This window comes from Euprymna scolopes, chromosome 4 (genome assembly GCF_053919585.1).
Source record: "Euprymna scolopes isolate OS-2025 chromosome 4, ASM5391958v1, whole genome shotgun sequence".
Classification (NCBI taxonomy): Eukaryota; Metazoa; Mollusca; class Cephalopoda; order Sepiida; family Sepiolidae; genus Euprymna; species Euprymna scolopes.
In genome coordinates this window covers 67,576,942-67,596,926 of record NC_136485.1, presented here as the reverse complement: position 1 = coordinate 67,596,926, position 19,985 = coordinate 67,576,942, and the positions used below count along the sequence as shown (strand labels likewise).

The 19,985-nt window shown below is 34.0% G+C and overlaps 1 protein-coding gene across 1 annotated transcript in view; it reads right to left on the bottom strand.

Moving 5' to 3' along the window:
* The window catches only part of LOC145268197 (perilipin-3-like), a 32,108-nt gene extending 12,647 nt beyond the window's left edge, over positions 1-19,461 (bottom strand). Inside the window, exons 1-5 of the mRNA XM_080123459.1 lie at positions 19,326-19,461; positions 7,087-7,348; positions 3,938-4,020; positions 3,231-3,287; positions 1,961-2,210 (exon numbers count right to left, since the gene is read on the bottom strand). Of these exons, the coding sequence (XP_079979585.1) occupies positions 1,961-2,210; positions 3,231-3,287; positions 3,938-4,020; positions 7,087-7,327 (631 nt within the window). The 5' untranslated portion in view covers positions 7,328-7,348; positions 19,326-19,461. The remainder of the gene's footprint in view (positions 1-1,960; positions 2,211-3,230; positions 3,288-3,937; positions 4,021-7,086; positions 7,349-19,325) is intronic.
* Between the last annotated feature and the right edge of the window lie 524 nt (positions 19,462-19,985).

The window sequence follows — 19,985 nt, the reverse complement described above, 5'->3', positions numbered from 1 at the left end:
AACTAAAAAATTATGAAAAGACATTATTCTTATTTAGTTAGCATATTTCTCATTGTTTATAGAGATCGTGACTATTTTTTCTATGAAATTTAAAAAGAGCAAATGTAATTATATTCAACCATCAATTTAGTATAAGGCACTATAGCTTTTGCTTGTTTTTTCATAAGTAAAAAATCTAGCATGCATATATATATATATATATATATATATATATAAAGAATTTCTGTGTCACACTGCATTAATTTGAAATTATAGATGGATGTAAATGTTGTTGAAATAGTATTTCAAGATACACCTTTTTTCAACGGAAGAATTGTTGTGATCAGAATTTGTTTACATATCTTGTTATTGTCAGAATGCCGTCATCGAAACTGATAAAATAAGTTAACACCTCTACACTATCAGAATGAAATTTTGTAGTCGATAAATGGAGTTTTCAAATAAAAATGATTTTCTTTGTCAATTCTAATAAATTACAATGTTAGCTTCCAAATTATGCAGTCGAAATTACCTGAATATTACTGAATTATTAAAAAAAGTAATTTTAATCGTGTTAGCAGGTGAAAAATTGTTTAAATCGAAACGAAAAATCACCTCTTTTGAACTGTGTCTTATATAAGCAAATACGATTGTTTACTTCAATTTCTATTTTGTTATAAATAATTTTCTACCTTATCGATTTTTGGATATAAGCATCTTAAAAATATGAGGAATACATAAATACCATTGTTTTGATGTGAAATTCAGTATTACAATTTCCGAAATTTCTTTCTGATAGTGTAGAAATACCAATAATTTATTTGAATTGAGTATAAATATTATAGAGGCATGTGTGTCAAGTTAATTCAACCTTATTAATTTGTGGGTTCAGTCTGGCCTTCTTAATTCATAGCTGGGCATTATTTATTTGAGCAGTCCAAATTAATGCATTATAGCAGCCTTTAACACAAATATTGGTACTTATACAGAATAAGAACTGCACTATCGACAGAATTTGCTAGGAAGTTTACATAAAATGCCGGAAGTTTTATGGGTTCTTGTTGTATAAACACTGATAATATTTTTAATGAAAGACATTTTTGTTCCTACAAAGCTAATTCAATGAAAAAATTAATTGAAAAATGAAAGCAATAATTTTTTATATTATTTAATTGGAATTCATTATTGAGAGAAGTATTATTTATTTTTTTATTGCGGACTATTATCATCTTTTTTAGTCGTAATTTCATGACGTTTCGGCCAACTATTCCTCTGGCCTTCGTCAGGTGGTAATCGCGATGGGATAGAAACTGTGCATCTCCTAACTACATCCTCAACAATTACTGCCTTCCATATTTGTCGTCTTACCACGTTTTGGTCAAGTAAGCCTCTGCTATCTTCAGACAATGCTATCTTCAGACAATGCTCACCTGGAACTGTAGAGATTCAACGTCTATCCACTGTGCCATGGGCCCTGAAGAGCGATCAGGGTTGGATTTTATGGTCTTATAAATTCACGTTTATTTATTATCTGATCTTCCAACTAAATAAGATGAGGATAATAGTCCGCAATAAATAAATCAATAATTTTTTGTTGTTACCAAGAAAATACAATAATTATTGAACAATTTTTATGACATTAAAATTTAAATTAAGGGGGAAAAAGTGTAAGGTAAGTTTTATAAATATTTATTTGAACAACAAACAACTGATAGCAAACAAAAATATTTTTTGATTTGTCTGATACGATTTTCTTTTATGATTTTTTTGTTCAAAATCAAGATAAATATTTAGTTTGTTTATTATTTAACTAATTATTATTTAACTAATGATAGCAAATAAATATTTTCTTAAATGAGGTTGGCTGCTGCAATTTCAGCATTTTGGCACATTTTAGTGTTTTACATTAACTGTCCAGAAAAATCTGACGATAGTATGACCATAATGCTTCAAGCAAACTACAACACTTATTAAAACTCACCATCAACATTTTCATCTTCAGCTGGAGGTAAATATTTGTCCACTGCATCTTCTGACATTGACAAATACATTTCCACTTGATGCAATAATTGTTGGCCATAGTCAGTCTGCAATAACCACATCAGTTGGCTCTGAGTAAATTCTGTAGCTTTCTGCATCTGTTTTTTACCAAATTCTTTTCCGGTTTCATGCAAGCCCAACTGTTTCATGGAATTCAATGTTGAACAGCTAAATTCCTTGACAGAGTTTACCTAAGTAGAATTGTAAATAAATATAAATAAATTTGAAAAAAAAAAAAAAAAAAATACTTAGAAATAATGAACAGGCAAATATTTTTATTAAATTTTTTTTGATTTTTGTTATCAATTTTTCAAATAAAATATCCTTCCTCAGAAAAATGTTTTCTAATAAATGTAAAGTTATTAACTTTTTCTTATAATATTATTCATTATTTTTTCTTGATGTTATCGAAGAGTCTGCTTTGTAATTGAATGTTTAAGAAACACCTTATCTTATATAGAAGATAGCACATGAATTTAAGAGATGAGGATTGATTATTCTTATTTTGATTCTTCAGAATACTGTTCTCATCTTGAGTGTTATTTCAGTGTTTTAATTGATGTAACCTCTGAGCTTCATTATTCCATCAAACGTGGAAATTATCCCGACAAACTCGGAAACCTGCATAGAATTTTGAATGCAAAAACCAATATCACAGTGGATAAAGTACCTAATAAAATTCAATTGTAAGTTACAATATTTTGAATGTTGAAGGTACAATTCTCCATGTAGATAATACGCAAAATATAATTGTGAATTACTTAGGACTTCCACCCAATTATCGTCAAAAAACAGGTCTACATCAAATGGAGGCCACTCATATTCTTGTCCAGCATTGCTTTTTTAAAAGCAAAACTTTGTTTTTTTTTTAAGCAGTTTGGTCTTCAAAAATTATATTTTGCCCTTTTCAAATCGTAACATAAGGACTAACTAACGAAGGAACAAGCAGAATATTATATACATATAAAAAAGAAATTAATGTTTTAAATTAAAAATATAAAAAGATTATTCTGACAATATAGATTATATTCCTCTCTCAATACCAAAAAGAGGGAGAACAAACAGTTAATCTATTTTCTTCATTTCCCGTGAGCTCATTACTTGTGTCTTAACAGCCAGTTTTTATTTTTGTTTGTTTGTTTTTAATTAGTAATTTCATTAATATAACCAAGTAAAAAAATTTTAATATTAAAACTTTAAAATTTACCTACCTTATCTACAGCTGGTTGAACATAATGGCTGTAAATTTCTTTGCCTCCAGCAACAAGCTGATAAAGACAGAAAATTAAATAATGAAAATACAATTTCTCAAAGTATGATTATTTTTGGTGCTTAAGATAGAGTTGATAGATTGATTTTTTGTTTTTTAAATAATGTCGTTTTAAGCAAAAAAATATTGCATACTTAATTGCCATGACGGAAATAGTACTATATCCAAAAATTACGAAAATTCATGGAGTAGAAAATTATTTATAGTTAAAAATAATTTCTACAGAAAATTGGGTAAAATTGCATTTTTCTTAGATGTTATAAAGTAGACAGAGGACGTTCACACACAGGGGACATAACTGAGAACGCAAAATTTAGATTACAGATGTTTGTAGCTTATAGCGATATACGTTTTTAAACTAAAAACACAATAGTAGTTGTTCTACTCGATAAGCTATCATAATTTTTAGATATATTACTACATTCGACATCACAATAGCTATTTAAAAAAAAAATTGATCTGTCGATTATCTTAAGCACCATATTTTTAAACCTAAAAAACAGTTTTAGATACAAAGAAGGGGAAAAAGTTTTAAACAGTTATAAAAAATAAATTAATATTTTAAATTAAAAATATAAAAAGGTTATTCTGATTTTTTTTTTTTAATTGGAAAAAAAAAAAAGAAAAAAGAAAGGGGACATAACTTGCCTCTTCTGGAGTTTTCTTAATAACTGGATATTTCTCTTCAATTTTTGTTAATTGGTCAGAAGCAAAATTATCAACTTTTGTTACTGAAAGAAAAACAAAAACGGGAATCGATTTGATTTATAACACAAGGTGAAAAAATACAAAAAAGAAAGCAATAGAAAAAATATACAAATAAAATGGAGTAAAAGAACCATACTTAAATTTATGAGACTTGTAACACTAGGTACCTCCAATGCGTGCCACAGTTTTAACCTCCCCCCCACTATATGTAACACGATGTAACTGTAAGTTAATTTATTATCATCCTAACTTTTTTATCATTTAAAAAGAAGCTTCAAATAAACTAATATCTTTAAAAAATTTTTACATCATACAAAAATAATGAAAATGTGAGACAAAAAAACCGTGTTTACATTATCGACGCTTTAAAACAACATTCCTATGTAGTGACGTTTTTGAAGCTGTAAACATAACCCTGTTTTAAAAATCTAAAGCTTATTTTTTATAATTCAACTTCAGTTCTATAGTTTTCATTGTTGCCTTGTCAATCCAGTATGTGGATGTTATAAATGGCGCTAGCCAGCATCCATTTCGTGTTGTTTACCTATTTTCATACAAGAACTTTCATATAACAGGGTTAAAAAAGGGGAAGTAACTCTGCCTGAACAGAAAAGGAGTTAGCTCTCTTTGATCGTGTTTTATCGTTCTATCATTATCTATAGTTAAACTCGTGTGAGATTAATTCGTGTAAGTTTTTTTTTTTTTACACAAGGAAATCACCACTTATCAAGGCCCGAAAACCACTCGAGGATAAGGGTTAATGAATGATGTAAGGTGGTAGTGTAGTAGTGGTTAATAACGTAGATTGGGAAGAATTCTGATGATTTAATAGGGCAGCTCAAAAAGAATTTGTTTACATTGAACTTACAGGCTACAATATTGTAGTCGCTGGGAAGCAGACCAGTGGAACAGGCGGGTAGTTCTAGGAAAGAAGCTTTGTATATAAAATCTGCGTTTAGATTTAGGCACAGATAGAGAGTGGGGGAAATTGTTAATAGTGGTTGTAGCTAGTTGAGTGTTTTTATGTGAAAGTTCGGCAAGGAGGGACCATAAATTGAAGCTCAGACGAGCACTTGCCATGAAAATAATGATAGAGCAGAGACAGACTCGCAACGCCTCTTCTGTAGGGAAAAAGGTTGCAAGAACGAGAAAAGGGCATAACCTACTAGATTTCAAAGCTGGTTTGAAACTCTAACAAGGCTGGATAAGGAGCGCTGAACAGCTCCTGCCCAGATGTGGCAACAGTACTCCATTTTAGGACGTACTTGGCTCTTATACAGATAGAGGATTGTATTACAGAAGTATACTACACAACAGGCTGTATCAGTATGGAGGCTACCATCACCGATTTTACTTGTTTGTTCATATCAAAACGATGCTGAAGAAATGTTTGCTATGCTAAGTGTTATATGGCTACATTTATCATTATCATATTCTGTTTAACATCTGTTTTACATGCTGGCATGTGTTGGACAGTTTTATGAAATTGACTTCCAAACTCACCTAGCTCTGGTCAGATCTTTATCCATCAAGTTAATTTTTTATCATTTTATTCCTTGGTCTACCATTGAACTGACTCTGCTACCTCAACTCTTCTACATCCAACTCATCACCTCTGATCTATTCTCTTAATGTGGGATTATCATCAAAATCTATTCTTCTGAACACATCTCCCTATACTGCCCAGATTCAATCTTTCTTTGAGGTTTTCAGATCTAAGCCTGTCTTTAAGACTCACATTACACATCTATATCATAGCATTCTCATATCAGTTCTCTCCATGCAACGCATCTCCTCAACCCTCATTGAGCGTGTTTCGCTTCCATACATCACGCATGTCTGATAGAGCCTTGCCTAGGTTGACAGTGGTGGCTTCGCTTCCATAGGCAGTATACTAAAATAAAAAATGTTAAAAAAAAAATTGTTTATCACTAATCTTGCAGCCTGAACCCAACATTGTTGCTGAACATTCCATCTGGCAGCAACTGTCAATTAGTGAAGGTACACAATAGAGAACACAATCTACATTAAATTTGCTTACCCTGTTGGTGCTTTCAACTGTTCTGCTCATATCAAACTGAGAAAATGCATACATTCAGCACAAGTCTCGAGTCATTTGTAATTTGACACTTCAACCTTCAGAAAACCATTACATTTTGTAAAATGAAAATCGCCCCAGACAAAGCATGAAGCAACTTCATGTAAAGAGCTAGCAAGAACAAAAGATGATTATTGTAAAAACTAGAGACACCTATTGACTTTAGTCTTGAAAAGACCAAGGTTATAGGCAGGAGGAAAACAGTCTGCAGGAAAAGAGTTCCACAAGTTTTGCAGTTTTTGAAAAGAAGCTACTGGAATCAGAAGCTGTATTACAATGAGGTATTAAAACAGCCGAATTGATGAAGAGCACTAGACCAACAAGTCAAACGAGCAGGAACAAAGGAAGCAGGAAATAGATCAGACAATTTTAAAGAACATATGTCATAATAGTATTGATAAAGACTGAGACTAGCGACATCACGTTTGTGAGAAAGAGGTTGCAAAGAAGAAGAAAGGGTGGGGGGAAATCAATCAAATTACAGATACGTTTCTGCACTTTATCAAGAACCCTTAAATATGACAGCTTACGACTGATTATTACAACTTTTATTTGTTGTGTTGTCCTAAGAATACAATTACAAATTACTTAAAGCTTCCACCTGATCATGGCAGACAAAACAAGAGCATGCTAAAAAAAGTTGTTTTTTTTTGCTGACATTTTTGCAAGTTATTCAAACCTTGTGTCAATGACATTGCATAAAAGATGTTATTTCGACTGCACGGGATGTCACAACAGTGGTAGGTGCATCAATAAGACTTTTTTTTTTCTTTCACTTCTTTTTCCTCTGGCGCGTTTCGGGTTCGAGCCTCTTTTCTGCCTTTGCGTCATGGGTTCGAGCCTGCCTGCCTACTACAACTTTTTTTTTTTTTTAAATTTTGCTCAACACACACCTACAAACACCCAGGCAATGCCGGGCACCCAGACTAATCTAAATAGAAATGATTGAACCTCATCTGAAAGATTTTGAAACAAAAATATTCTTGCTTACTTTGATCCTGATATTTGTCAAGCATTGGTTGGGCAGTGTGAAGCACCTTCATGGCCCCGCTTTCAGCCGTGGTCAAACCAAATCTCAACACTCTGTTGTAGTCCTTAGCCATTGCGTAATAGGCAGACAACTGGACCCATGTAGAGTCCACTACAGGGATGCTTTTCAAGTGCTTTACAAATTTGCTGTTGTTTTCGTGAGCAGGTGTTGCTTCTTCTACTGGGTTGTTTTCAGCCATCATGAATTTCGAATTTATAAGAATCTGAAAACAAAAAATTAAAAAAAGAAATTAAAAATAAATAAGAGTAAAAATAAAATTAGAAGTTTTGTTAGATAATTGTTTACACTGAAAGACGGTGGGTGGAGGACAGACAAAGGGGCAAACTAGTACCAGAATAGAATAGAATAGAGAGTAGTAGTAGCAGCAGCAACAGTGTTCAACGATCTGACCTTTGAAAACTCTACCAAACTCAGTCAATTTTTGGTCTAAACACTTGATTTTATATGTAGATTACTTGGACATGAATCAAACTTTTAATTTGATTTAAGCCCAAAACAATAAATGTTAAAAGGTCAAAATTCAAGTCAGAGTTTTAAAAAATTTGACCTCTGCGATCTCTACCAAATTACTTAGTCAATTTTTGGTATAAACATTTCAAATTTTACATAAAGTGTATTCAGACATAGGGCAAGTTTTTAATCAGTTTTTGGCCAAACATTTGGCTGCTACAGGATCAAAGTTCAAAAGATTTGACCATTGCGGTCTCTAGCAAACAATTCAGCCAATTTTGAGTCTAAACATTTAAAATTTTACATAAAGAAGATTCAGACATGCAGCAAGCATTTTAATCAGTTTTGGGGTGAAAATTTGGCTGCCAAGAAGTCAAAGTTGAAAGAGTTGACCTTTGCAGACTTTCCCAAACTCCTTCGCCAATTTTGGGTCTAAACACTTGAAATTGTAGGTTACCTGGACAAGAGTCAAACTTTTTAATATATATATATATATATATATATATATATATAATTAATAACATCGTAAATGCTGTAGTAAGTAACTTGGACCAGTTGATCCACAAAAAATAATTTCTTTTAAATCTTATATATTACTAGCAGTTCAGCTTTACTCAGGCCCTATGTACTGTGTGTATATATATATATATATATATATATATATATATATATATATATATATATACACATACATACATGAACAGTATATAGGGTCTGAGCAAAACCGGGCTGAACTGCTAGTAATATATAAGATTTAAAAAAAAAATTATTTGTGGCTCAACTGGTCCAAGTTACTTACTACAGCCATTTACAATGTTATTAATTATATAAAGAGATGAATCTATTTTGAGCAAGGAGAAATGAGCTAGGTAAAGGTGAAAGAGGGATATGAAAAATTGGGAAGGAGGGGGGGAAAGCAACAGATAAAAAAATGGGTTGAGAGAGGGACTAAAATAGAAGCTTCGATATAAAGATGTTGCAAAAAAAAAAATATTACCTATAAGAATCTATAATATAAATCTCACTTGTCTGTTTAAGTGTATGTATGTTTGCAAAACCTTTCGACAGAGGCAACGGATTTTCATGAGATCTGTATCATTTGGACACTTGACCCTTGGGATGACAAATATCGAAAAATTGGCCAAAAACATTAATGGTCAACTGGGCGCTTTTCTACAGGGAGGGGAGGGGTTACTTTTTCGCCAATATTTTTTAAAGTCATCGTCTCTTTTCGATTGTCTAGCCTTAATTTAAACCTAAGGCACTTCCGGTTTGGTGATGGGCGCAACAGCAAAGAAATCACTTTTTTTTTTTCACATTCTTTTCCTCCTTTGCAATACGGGTTCGAACCTACCTGCTTACTACCACATTTTTTTTTTTTGCTCAACCAACACACACTTTCACGTCACGGGTTTGACTCTGCCTGCCTAACTACAACTTTTCTTTTTTGCTCAACACACAACTCTGAATACCCAGGCAACGCCGGGCACCAAGGCCAGTTAAAATATATAATCAGTCAATAGATAACAAAACAAAAATACACTCATTTAATTTCAATTGCGCATCCACATTTGAATTACAACAACTATATTTATTTTAAAAAAACAAAAAAAAACAACAAAAAAAAACAGAAATTGCATCATATCTTTTAAAATATCTAAACAGCTATATGACATTAAAAATTCTCGTTCACTCCACAACGCTATACATTTTTTGAAATGCCAATGACTTGTTCGTTCTGAAATGGAACAAAGACATCCTTTTCACAAGTGTATCTTCAAATATTGTATTGGTATCTTATTTTCTCCAATTTAATCATCCTGAGGAAATTTTGAAATAAAGATGAAATGTTGATGAAAATACTTCCTTTAAACTCCTTGGGAACATGAACTGGAATAGATACATTGAGAGCATTGCCAAGGCTGCTATGAAGAAGGTGGGCTCTCTCTACCGTGCTAGAAAACTACTTACGCCTGAAAGTATCCTGTACCTCTATAAGGCCACCATTCGCCCATGTGTGGAGTACTGTTGTCACATTTGGGCTGGTGCATCTGCTACTTGTCTCTCACTCCTTGACAGGATTCAAAAGCCTGATAGGTCCTGAACTGTCATCTAGGCTTCAGCCTCTGTCCCATCAACGAAATGTTGCATCCCTCTGCTGTTCTACAAGTACTTTAATGGTGAATGCTCTGACGAACTACAAGCACGTGTACTCCCCTCAACGTGAATACCCCAGACAAACCCGACAAGCAGCTAAATCCCACCCCTTCACAGTAGAGATCCCTATGTGTAAGAAAGTATTCTACTACAATAGTTTCTTCCCCAGAACTGCTAGGCTTTGGAACTCCCTTCCAGGATTCTGCTTTCCCAACTGTACTGACATGCAGAAGTTCAAGTGTAATGTGAACAGACATCTTGCTACTCATCTCTCTTCATAATATTCCTGCAACTTATGTCCCCGATAGTAACCCCCTGCTTCAAAGTGACACTGCACCTTGTTTGGGGGTGAAAATTGAATTAAAGAAAAAAAAAAGAAAAAAAAAATTACTTGGTTTGTTCCTCTTTCATCTCTCCATGTATATTTACCAAATTTAATTGGTAAGAATACAATTTTATTCAAGATGTCTAACGTCGAACTAAATTCTCTATATCATTTCTGGTTAGAAGTTTGGAGATAAATACCCCCCCCCCTCCGCCATCAATTTTGATGTGATTACAGGTTTACTTCTTTTACAATGACATCTTTTGTAGAAAAGCTTCACCAATAAGAGAAAAAATGTCTACCAGTCATGTGCAAAAAAAAGCAATCAATCTATGATACAAGACTTGTGCCAAGATTACAAGAGTTTTCTTTTGTGAGGTTCTTCACACAAAATACCAAATAACCGAGGTTTATATTTTCCAACTTTTTTTTCTATGGAAATTGTTTCAGACAAGGCATGAATCCACTTCATTTAAGGGCAGAAAAATAGCATTTCAAGGTCAAAAACTATCCAAATAGAAATGTTGTAAGGATAAGTTCTGACTCAGAAAACTCTTCACCTTTTGTCATAAATATCATTCATTGATTGAGAGAGCTAAAAGGACAACATAAGAGAAGCATTTAATTTAAAATGTCAAAAGCTTAACCAAATTTCTCATGGTCACGTGTCATTGCATCTGAATTTAGACGTCTAGCGATACGAATAAAGGTAAAGAATTTAACATGAATCAAGGTTTTTTGCAATTGTTTTGCAGAAAAAATTAGCTTTGAAAAGAAAAAACAATGGATAGTGTATGCGCATGTATAGCTAGAGTTATTAATGGAGGAGAAAGAGAAGTGAGTGTTCGTTTACAAAATGATCCCTATAAATTTATTTGAAATTCATGATTTTGTTAAAAAAAAAAAAAAAAAAAAAAAAAAAAAAGTTTAAATACCTGAAAATGAGATTGAATTAACAGTGTTTTTTCATGAAGTTGTTCATGATTGCTTAAAAAAGTGAATAGTCGAAAACCTTCCATCATGATAAACTCCATTGGTCTAGTTAGCTTTTTCGATAGCAGAGATACAGAAAAATAAAATGACACACCAAGTAAAAAAGATAAATTACTACTGTTTTATTTAAACGCGTTTACTGACAATAAGCGTTATTGAGACAAAGACAGAAGCAACAGGCTTTTTAATCCCTGTGTCCCCGTAAACAATAACATTATATGTCGAATACAATAGGTTGAAAGCCGATTATAAATAACAAAAAGGTACAGATTCATTTTTGATGTTTACGAAACTTGTAGATTTATTGAAATGCGATTACACATGAAAAAAAGTAAAGGACAAACTTTTATTTGGAGCCTTCTTGACATGACAATCTGTAACAGTTACATTTTTTTTACTTGGAGGGGCACCACTTATCAAGGCCCGGGAGCCCCTCAAGGATAAAGGTTAAGTGTTAGGTATATGGTGGACAAGACCAAACACAGTGGAACTTGGATAGAGTTAAATTATCTAAATGAACAACTCAGTAGGAATTTATTCACATTATACTTCAAGACGACCATGTTGTAGCCAGTTGAGAAGCAGACAAATGGTATTGCACTCCATAGATGGACGGTTCTAGGAAAGAAAACTCTGCTCATGGAATTTCTGTTTAGTTTTGGGTGCAGAAAGTTGTTGGTAGTTGTTTCAGCTGAGTATTTGTTGTGAACATTCTACGAAGAGAAATCAGATTGGAGCTCAGTCAAACACTTACTATAAAGGTATCGATAGATTGGAGATAGACTCGCATCTCTTCTGTGAAAAATGAGTGGGGAGGTGAAAAGATTATCATTTACTAAATTTTGAAGACGGTTTTGTACCTTGTTGAGACAGGAAAGGACGCTCTTAGGAGTTCCACTTCAGATGCGGCAACGATACTTCACTGTATTTGACTCTTGTAAAGGTAAAGAATGGTGTTGGAAGGGGGATACTTTTTGGGGGGATAGAATGATGGCACCATCTTTCCAGTGACTTTGGCAACAGATCTGATGTAGGTCTTCTATTTCAGGTCAGGGGTAAAGGTCAGTCCCAGAAGTTTGTCGAAGCCAGGTGCTTCATCAAGACAAGAGCCATTCATTTCAACTAGAACACTCACATATTCTCATTTGCAGAGTGATTAATGCATTGTTCAGACAAAATACCTTTATGCAGGATGGCAACCGTTTTTTTGCACCTTTTACAAACAGTTAGAGTCAGAGTTTCATGTTGACAAGACTTCATATCTCTTGCTTCTTTTCCCCTTTATTAAGCCATGGTCATAAAAACTGTCAGCAATAGACAAAATGCTACTAAACTAATTAGGGAATACATCAAACTTAGGAACATCACAATAGTTAGCTAATACAGAACTCCGAAAATGTGACAGTGATACATGTTCATTCACACGATTCTAAGGCAGCACATTCAAGACTGCAGAACACAATGTGAAAAGAGATCGTCGCTACAGCTCTGAGCAAGTGATTATGCAGAGGGTCTAATGTAAATGTATATCATCGCAGGTTTGGTCTGTTCAGTCACAGCACAGGGCGGTATTTAAGCATTGTGGTGGGAGTATGAAATAATCTTTAAGCAACTGTTACATTCCAGCAAGTAGACAGCAGATCTAAGCAGATCATATACTCCAGAGGGAACATGGTTGCGGCAAAAAATATGAAGTATATGTCTGATGGCTCAACACTATAGATGCATAAGAAAACCAGACAACCTTGCCAACTCCGGCAAACACTAGGGACCCGTCGTCCAAGAGGTGACAAATCATTGCCTTCTAAATTCCGGCAAGTAGAGAGCAGATCTAATCCAAGCAGATCATATACTCCAAAGGAAACAGGGTCGCTTACTATTATACTTATTTATACGTACTCGGATCCGGGCGAGAAAAGATCTCAGCTGAATTCCATTTCTATATTACATATACGTCGACGAACCCAACCTACTTTATTTTTGTTTTCATCAAGGGACCATTTTTTGTCTAGATGAAATTTTTCAAATAAAATGGATTTAAATTGTAGAAAAGACGTTTGTTATTTTAATAAAAACTTGGTGAGCCTTTATTATATATCAAGATCAGTAGAATGGATACCGATGCAGCAACCCTACTACAAAATGGCAAGCCAACATCTCTCACCAACGCAATAAATATTTGCTAAATAATACAAATATGATTTGTATTTAATGTCATACAAACTTGTTATTTTATAGAAAAGCAACATTTCAAGTTTTAGTGAAAATAAGATTTAAGTTTTCACATCTTTTAGAAATACGTTTGTAAAGGAGAATAGAAAGTGGAAGCCAGGGTTTACTTTTGACAGCTGTGTAACTCTTGTTCCCCTTATTTAGTCCTCACATTCCATGAGGGATGTTTCTGACAAAGAGGGAAGAATTGCTGTTTTCTGGGTCAAAATCTATTCCATCTAACACTTATCATGGCAAATTTTTGACCTTGAAGTAGTTTTTTTTAGCAAAGGATTCCATGAACAAAGCTTCTTTCCTAGAACTGCATGCCTGTGGATCTGTTCCGCTGGTCTGCTTTCCAACTGACTACAACATGGTCATCATCAAGTCTAACATAAACAAGTTCTTATTGAACTGTCCTCTTAATAAATTATATCAAATTTCCACTACTAACGATTACTATGCTATTGTTCCAGTGACTACCGGACAAACAGACCCTTATCCTCGAGCTCGAGTGGTCTCCGGGCCTTGATAAGTGGTGATTCCTCTGTCAAAAAAGAAAAGGTTTTTAACCTTGAAATAGTTTTTTTCTTTAGCCAAGGTGTGTCATGTTTAATCCTTTATTTTTGGCTGTTTATTTCCTTGTTTTAAAGGAATTTCTAACTTTGCAAAGACTTGCTAGATTTTAGGTTTAAAACTATTTTCATTCATTGAAAAATATTAAGTGAATCCCTTCTTGTAAGAACTAACTTGCTTTTGGAAGTGAAGAGGAAACCGTATTTCAATGAAGCAGAGAAAACAGATGGTCATTAAAGACAGTCATATTCTGTCATTCGCTCTGATCACAATCTTGCATCTTGATCTCACTACAAACTTCTGCTACCACAACTGTTAGTGTCCGCAATGACGTCGAGTTAAGCAGAACTTAAACGAAACATCAAGGCCTTATGTACAATATGAAAAGAAACCAGAATCTTAAGACCTTTAGTTAAAAATGAATACACCGAAAGGAAGTTTCATTTTATCATTTAAAAAAACAACTTTATTTGTCATCCTCGTTAGTAGTGTGTTCAAGAGAGAAGCAGGTCAGTAGGAGAGTTCAGCGTTCGTGCGCACTTGTATTTATAGTTATTGTGAAAAGAGTTCCCGGTGTGAAGACGAAGATTAGATATAGGTCAGGCCTGTTGAAAGAGAGAGAAAAATGTTTAATGTGTTTACATGGTGTAGAAGCGTGCTTCCGATAGTAGAGACGGGGCAAAGGGTTTGTGCCTTGCGATAGGAAAGAGCACGTGTGTGAAGCGCACATGGAAACAAGTTTTGACGATAGCCATGTTGGCTTGTTGTACTCACATTAGGCCTGGGGCCAAAGGGCCAGGCGAATGTCTGCTGCCAGCTGAAGTCAGGGAGAGAGAGAAGGAAAAGTTACCGATTTCGCCTTTTATGTACTTGGTCACGTGATTGAGAGCTGGCTTGTGATTGGACAAGCCAGGGAGAAAATGGATTTCAAATCTCGAGCCTCGAGAATCTGCTCCTACCTGTTATTGTAGCAAGTTTCGACTGCTACAGGTCTCTATCATTCCAGTTATTATAGGAGCAACTGGACTCATGAAAAATAAATTCAAAAACTACCTGGCAAATATATCTAGTGAACCAAGCGCAAGAGAGATTCAAACAATTGCACTTAAAGGAACGATCAAAATCTTAAAAAGATCTTTCGGTTGGAATATCCGAGTTAGCGAATGTATGTTTGACATCCAGTAGGAGGCTACATTGCTTGAACAAACTAATAAGAAAATAAAAAAAATAATAATAAACAAAAACTCATCAATGGAACCGGTCAATCTCTGAGGGTAGCAGGATTCCCGGGTCAGGAGAGAGTTTCCTACTTATAATTGTTTTGGAACCATTGCTTAAACCCCTCAGTGGAAGATTAGCTCACCAGGGGGGGGGGGGCGTTGGCACTCAGCCGATCGGCTTCAATGACTAGACTCCCCTGATCACATTCTCTGACCGTTGCCAGACTCAACGCAAGGAGGTGCAACAACAGAGTCAAAGGGCAGTTTTCTTTCTCTGCATGCCTAACATCAAATGGGATTTTCATGAACAGAGTTACTTTCCAAAAACTTCCTATGAAACACATTACTGTGAGATTGCTTCCATGTGAACTATAACTTAATAGTCTTTAAATCTAATGCCAACAAATAATTGTCCTGAACTGTCTCCATAATTAAATTTTGTCCATCACTTTCAATCCTCTTATAACGTTCTTCATCATTTAACTGAAAAGCTATCCATCTTCTTAACCGGTATCCTAGAGTCGTTTTAAATCTTCAAAAATGGGGACTCGTATACATACCCTATATATGGACATAAAAAGGGAAACCTAAATTATTTATTAGTTTATCAACATTTCGTCTTCCTTTAAGACTTTTTCAGAAGGATTGATTTTAAGAAAACAAATTAAAAACACAAATGTATTTGAAAATATTTGGTATCTAGGTGACGTGAAATTAAATGGAGACGAAACGTTGAACTTACAAATAGTTTAGGGTTTCCTTTTTTATCATTCGTGTGTGTGTGTGTGTGTGTGTGTGTGTGTGTGTGTGTGTGTGTGTGTGTTTAGGCAGCAGTTTTTTTTTATTAAAGCAAACTGTTTAAAATAACAAAAATGCTTTGCATAATATCTTTTTCAGATATTTTTTGTTAAAAAGATAAAATCAAAACAAGCAAATAAACTATAGATTACCCAACTTAAAAGAATTCTCAATTATTTTAATTGAATTCACAAAAAATTACCAAATAAAATCAGTTTAGAGAACCCTCTCAACCCTTTAAGTGGCCCCTTGTTTTAAAGAGAAAATAAGTAGGTCAATAGTAGAAAAAGTAGGTCAATAAATGGGAACGGGGACTTTGTTCTGAAGAAATGAAATAGAGGTGGAGTTTGGGGGTAGATGGAATCCTAAAAAAAATAAGTTGGGAATACCAAATGTCACAATAAAAGTTGGGAATGGGCAGTTTGAATCTTGAATTAAAAAGAAAAAAAAAGAAAAAAAAAAGAAAAAAAAAAAAAAGAAAAGAAAAAAGAGCGGGTTCTTATTTAGAAAAATTAAAAAATAATACAAACAGATCTTTGATGTATGTACCCGTCACGGAACGAAGGGTTATATTAAAAACACAGATTCGAAAAAGTTGTCAAAAAACAAATATATAACAAATAAATGTTATCAAAATCAAGATAAGTTACTTTTCTACCAAACTGGATATAATTTTCGTGTTTTTATTAAATTTAACATGTTTATTCAGCTCGAAAAGCATACAGTGTTTACCGATGTATTGGAAAATTCAAAATGGCGCCCGAATCTCTCTTTAACACGATAAGTTTGGGGAAAAGTGTTATAAATAATAAACTAGACAAAATACTGTTAAAAATTAACTCAATATATGTTACCGTGACATAACTTGACATATATTCGGTGGTTTTTTAATAGTATTTTGTCAAATTTAATAACACATTTTCCCAAACTTACCGTGTTAAAGAGAGATTCGGGCGCCATTTTGAATTTTCCAACACATCGGTAAACAATGTACGTTTTTCAAGCTGAATAAACATGTTACATTGAATAAAAACACAAAAAATATATCCAGTTTGGTAGAAAAGTAACTTATCTTGCCTTTGATAACATTTATTTGTTATATATTTGTTTTTTTGACAACTTTTTTGAATCTATGTGTACAGTAATACAAACCCAAAAAATAAAATAAAATGAATAAATAAAAAAAAATATTTTCACTTAAACCATGCCTTAGTAGAAACTAACATTACAAACACCAATTTATAATAGCAAATTTCATCGTACATGTGAAACGCCGAAATGAAAAGTAGATTATAATTCAAGTTTATAATTTTCTAGTTAAAGAGCTTGGTACTCATTGGGCGTTGAGTTCCATGGCGACCAGCAGAAAACGCTAATGAGTAAATGTTTACTTTAACTACAAACGGTAAATTTGCGACGGGTTTGAATATCAGATTCGTTGTCAGCGACTCCGAAAACCTATTAAAAAAAAAAAAAAAAAAAAAAAAAAAAATTTATTGGTCGGTGTTCTATTGTAGTTAAAATAAACATTTACTCGTTAAGTTTTTCTGCTGGTCGCCATGGAACTCAATGCCCAAGGAGTACCAAGAGCTTTAATTAAGAAATTATGAACATCAATTATGTTCCCCTTAAACTCGTTATCGATTGTGATTATGTTTTCCAGTACTAGTTTCTATTTTGGCGTTTCGTGTGTACAATGAAACGTGCTGTCTGTAACTTTGACGTATACCATGTTTTTACGTAAAATAAATAAGTTGGGTATTTATAATAACGACCCATGAAATTTCAGTGTTTATATAGTCACTCAGTCTAGTATTGACAGAGAATCCCAAATTAGTCTCAGAAATGCAAACAAACAAAAAAAAAACAGTTTACGATTTAAAAGCAGAGAAAAAAAATGTAAAAAGGCAGACGACACTAAGCATGTGAACCGTTAGATTAGGGTTAAAATTGGCTTTCAAGTGCTTCTGCTTCGGCCGTTTCTAGGATTGACCCAGAAATTTCCATCGATAATCGGGACTGACTACGTAAATAGAACTAAAATCCTCTGGATGTCCACTTCAGTACTACTCCACTCCTTGTACCAAAATGTCAACTACATTTTCACAGATGATTTTTTTTTATTTCGGCATTTCACGATCACGTGTATGAAGAAACTTGCTACCTTGTAATTTATTTTATTTATTTTTACTTTAAATAACAAAAATGTTTATGGATAAAGCTAAAACTCATTTCACTTTAATTTATGTGACTAAAATAGGAATTAATCCTTCAGTTAAAATTACTTAATAGTTTTCTTCTAAAAATATTAAAAGGAATTTACTAGCAAAATTAAATTTAAAATCAGTTGAAAATCAAGTTCTGTTCGTCTTTGTTTACGTTATTCATCAGCTGATCGCTGCTGTGGCTGTGCTTGCTTCACGATGCATGTCCTGGAAAAGTCACTTCTGATTAATGTTTACCAGTTTTAAAATATGCAAACGAACTTGGCTATTTTTCAGAATAACAGAATATTGTAAAACTAGTCAGCATTAAGCAGAAGGGACTTTTCACCGACACCACGATCATCAGCTGACGAAGAATTTAAACAAAGAGACGGAACTGGAGTTAAAACCAAAAGAGGCTGACGTACAAAAGTGAGGCCCCTATAGCCAAATACACGTAGCGTACGACTTTAGTCAAGATTGCCGTATTTTGTGTATTTTTAGTTTTAACTCATTTTCCAAACTTCACATGTTTATGGGGCAATTCGCTGCCATTTTTCTTGTTCACACTGTATGTTTTTAGAACCGAATAAACGTTTTATGCCCGGAGGCCATTCGAGGATAAGGATTAATGAGTGTACGGTAGACACAGAGACAACAACATAATAGTGGTGGAAATGGGGTAGGAGCGGATTATTTAGGGAGAGGCTGCTCAACAAGAACTTGTTTACATTGGACTTAAAGACGACCAGATTGTAGCCATCTGGAAAGCAGGCCAGCGGAATAGAGTTCAACAGGTCGGCAGTTCTAGGAAAGAAACTTTGTTCATAGAAATTGCGTTTAGATTTAGACACAGAGAGTAGGGGGAAATTGGTGATAGTGGTTGTAACTAGACGAGTGTTTTTTTTGTTTTTTTTCGTAATTGTTTGGCTAAGTGGGGACAATAGATTAAAGCTCAGACGAGAGCACCAACCGCTCATGATAGAGCAGAGACAGCATCTCTTCTATGGGAAAGAAGTTGCGGGGGGGGGGGAGCATCACCTACTAGGTTTCGAAGCTGGTTTTGAGCCTTTCTGCACAAGAAAACTTTACTAGTTTGGTCCTGATTCCTGGTCCATTTCTCAAGTTTTGATGTAAACTTTAAAAATTATCTTAAGTCGGCATTACTATACAATGTATTTTTTGTTTTTTTTATCGAGTTTGTTTAAAATAAAGAGTGATATTAACAAAATATGTTATACTTACGAAGTTAAGAGAAAGCTTCGTTATCAGCCGACTGATTGAAAATTATTCTGCGACCACCGGCTTTCGATGTTTATACGTTTACACACTCCTAGATTTTTTTCTTTTTTTTCCTGTGACGTCACACTTACTACAGAAGGTCACAAAATAGGATCCCGGTTAATGTTCCGCTTTTTTTTTTTTTTTTTTTTTTTTTTTTTTTTTAGATAGCGGCTAATTTACTTTAAATAGTCATTTATACATAGAAGCAAACTCATTACTGGTCTTTCTTTTCAATGTTGGTCAGCATTAACGGGATGGGAATCGTCACGTTTTAAAAATAACCTATTATTCCATAAAACCATTATTTACTTCCTTTCCGCTACAGGAAGATGTGACACAAGGTCGGAAGATCGGACGGTTGGGGGAGAGGGAGAGTCAAGCCAACACCCCTAAATGAGGAGCACGGTGGCCTAAATAATTTCTTGGGCAGCCCCGTCGGGATTTCCACTCAAAAGGCAGAAGGTAATGGCCTGAGTGGGTAGTGAACCTCCTAGAACGGCACAGAACTAGCGACAACCTCAGTCAACAGGGTAAAAACTATTTCAATAATGGTCTAGCTTTGGTGACGAGGGTAAACACAAAATTGTGTGGATCTTGTTGTTATCTTGTCTGTTTGTATTC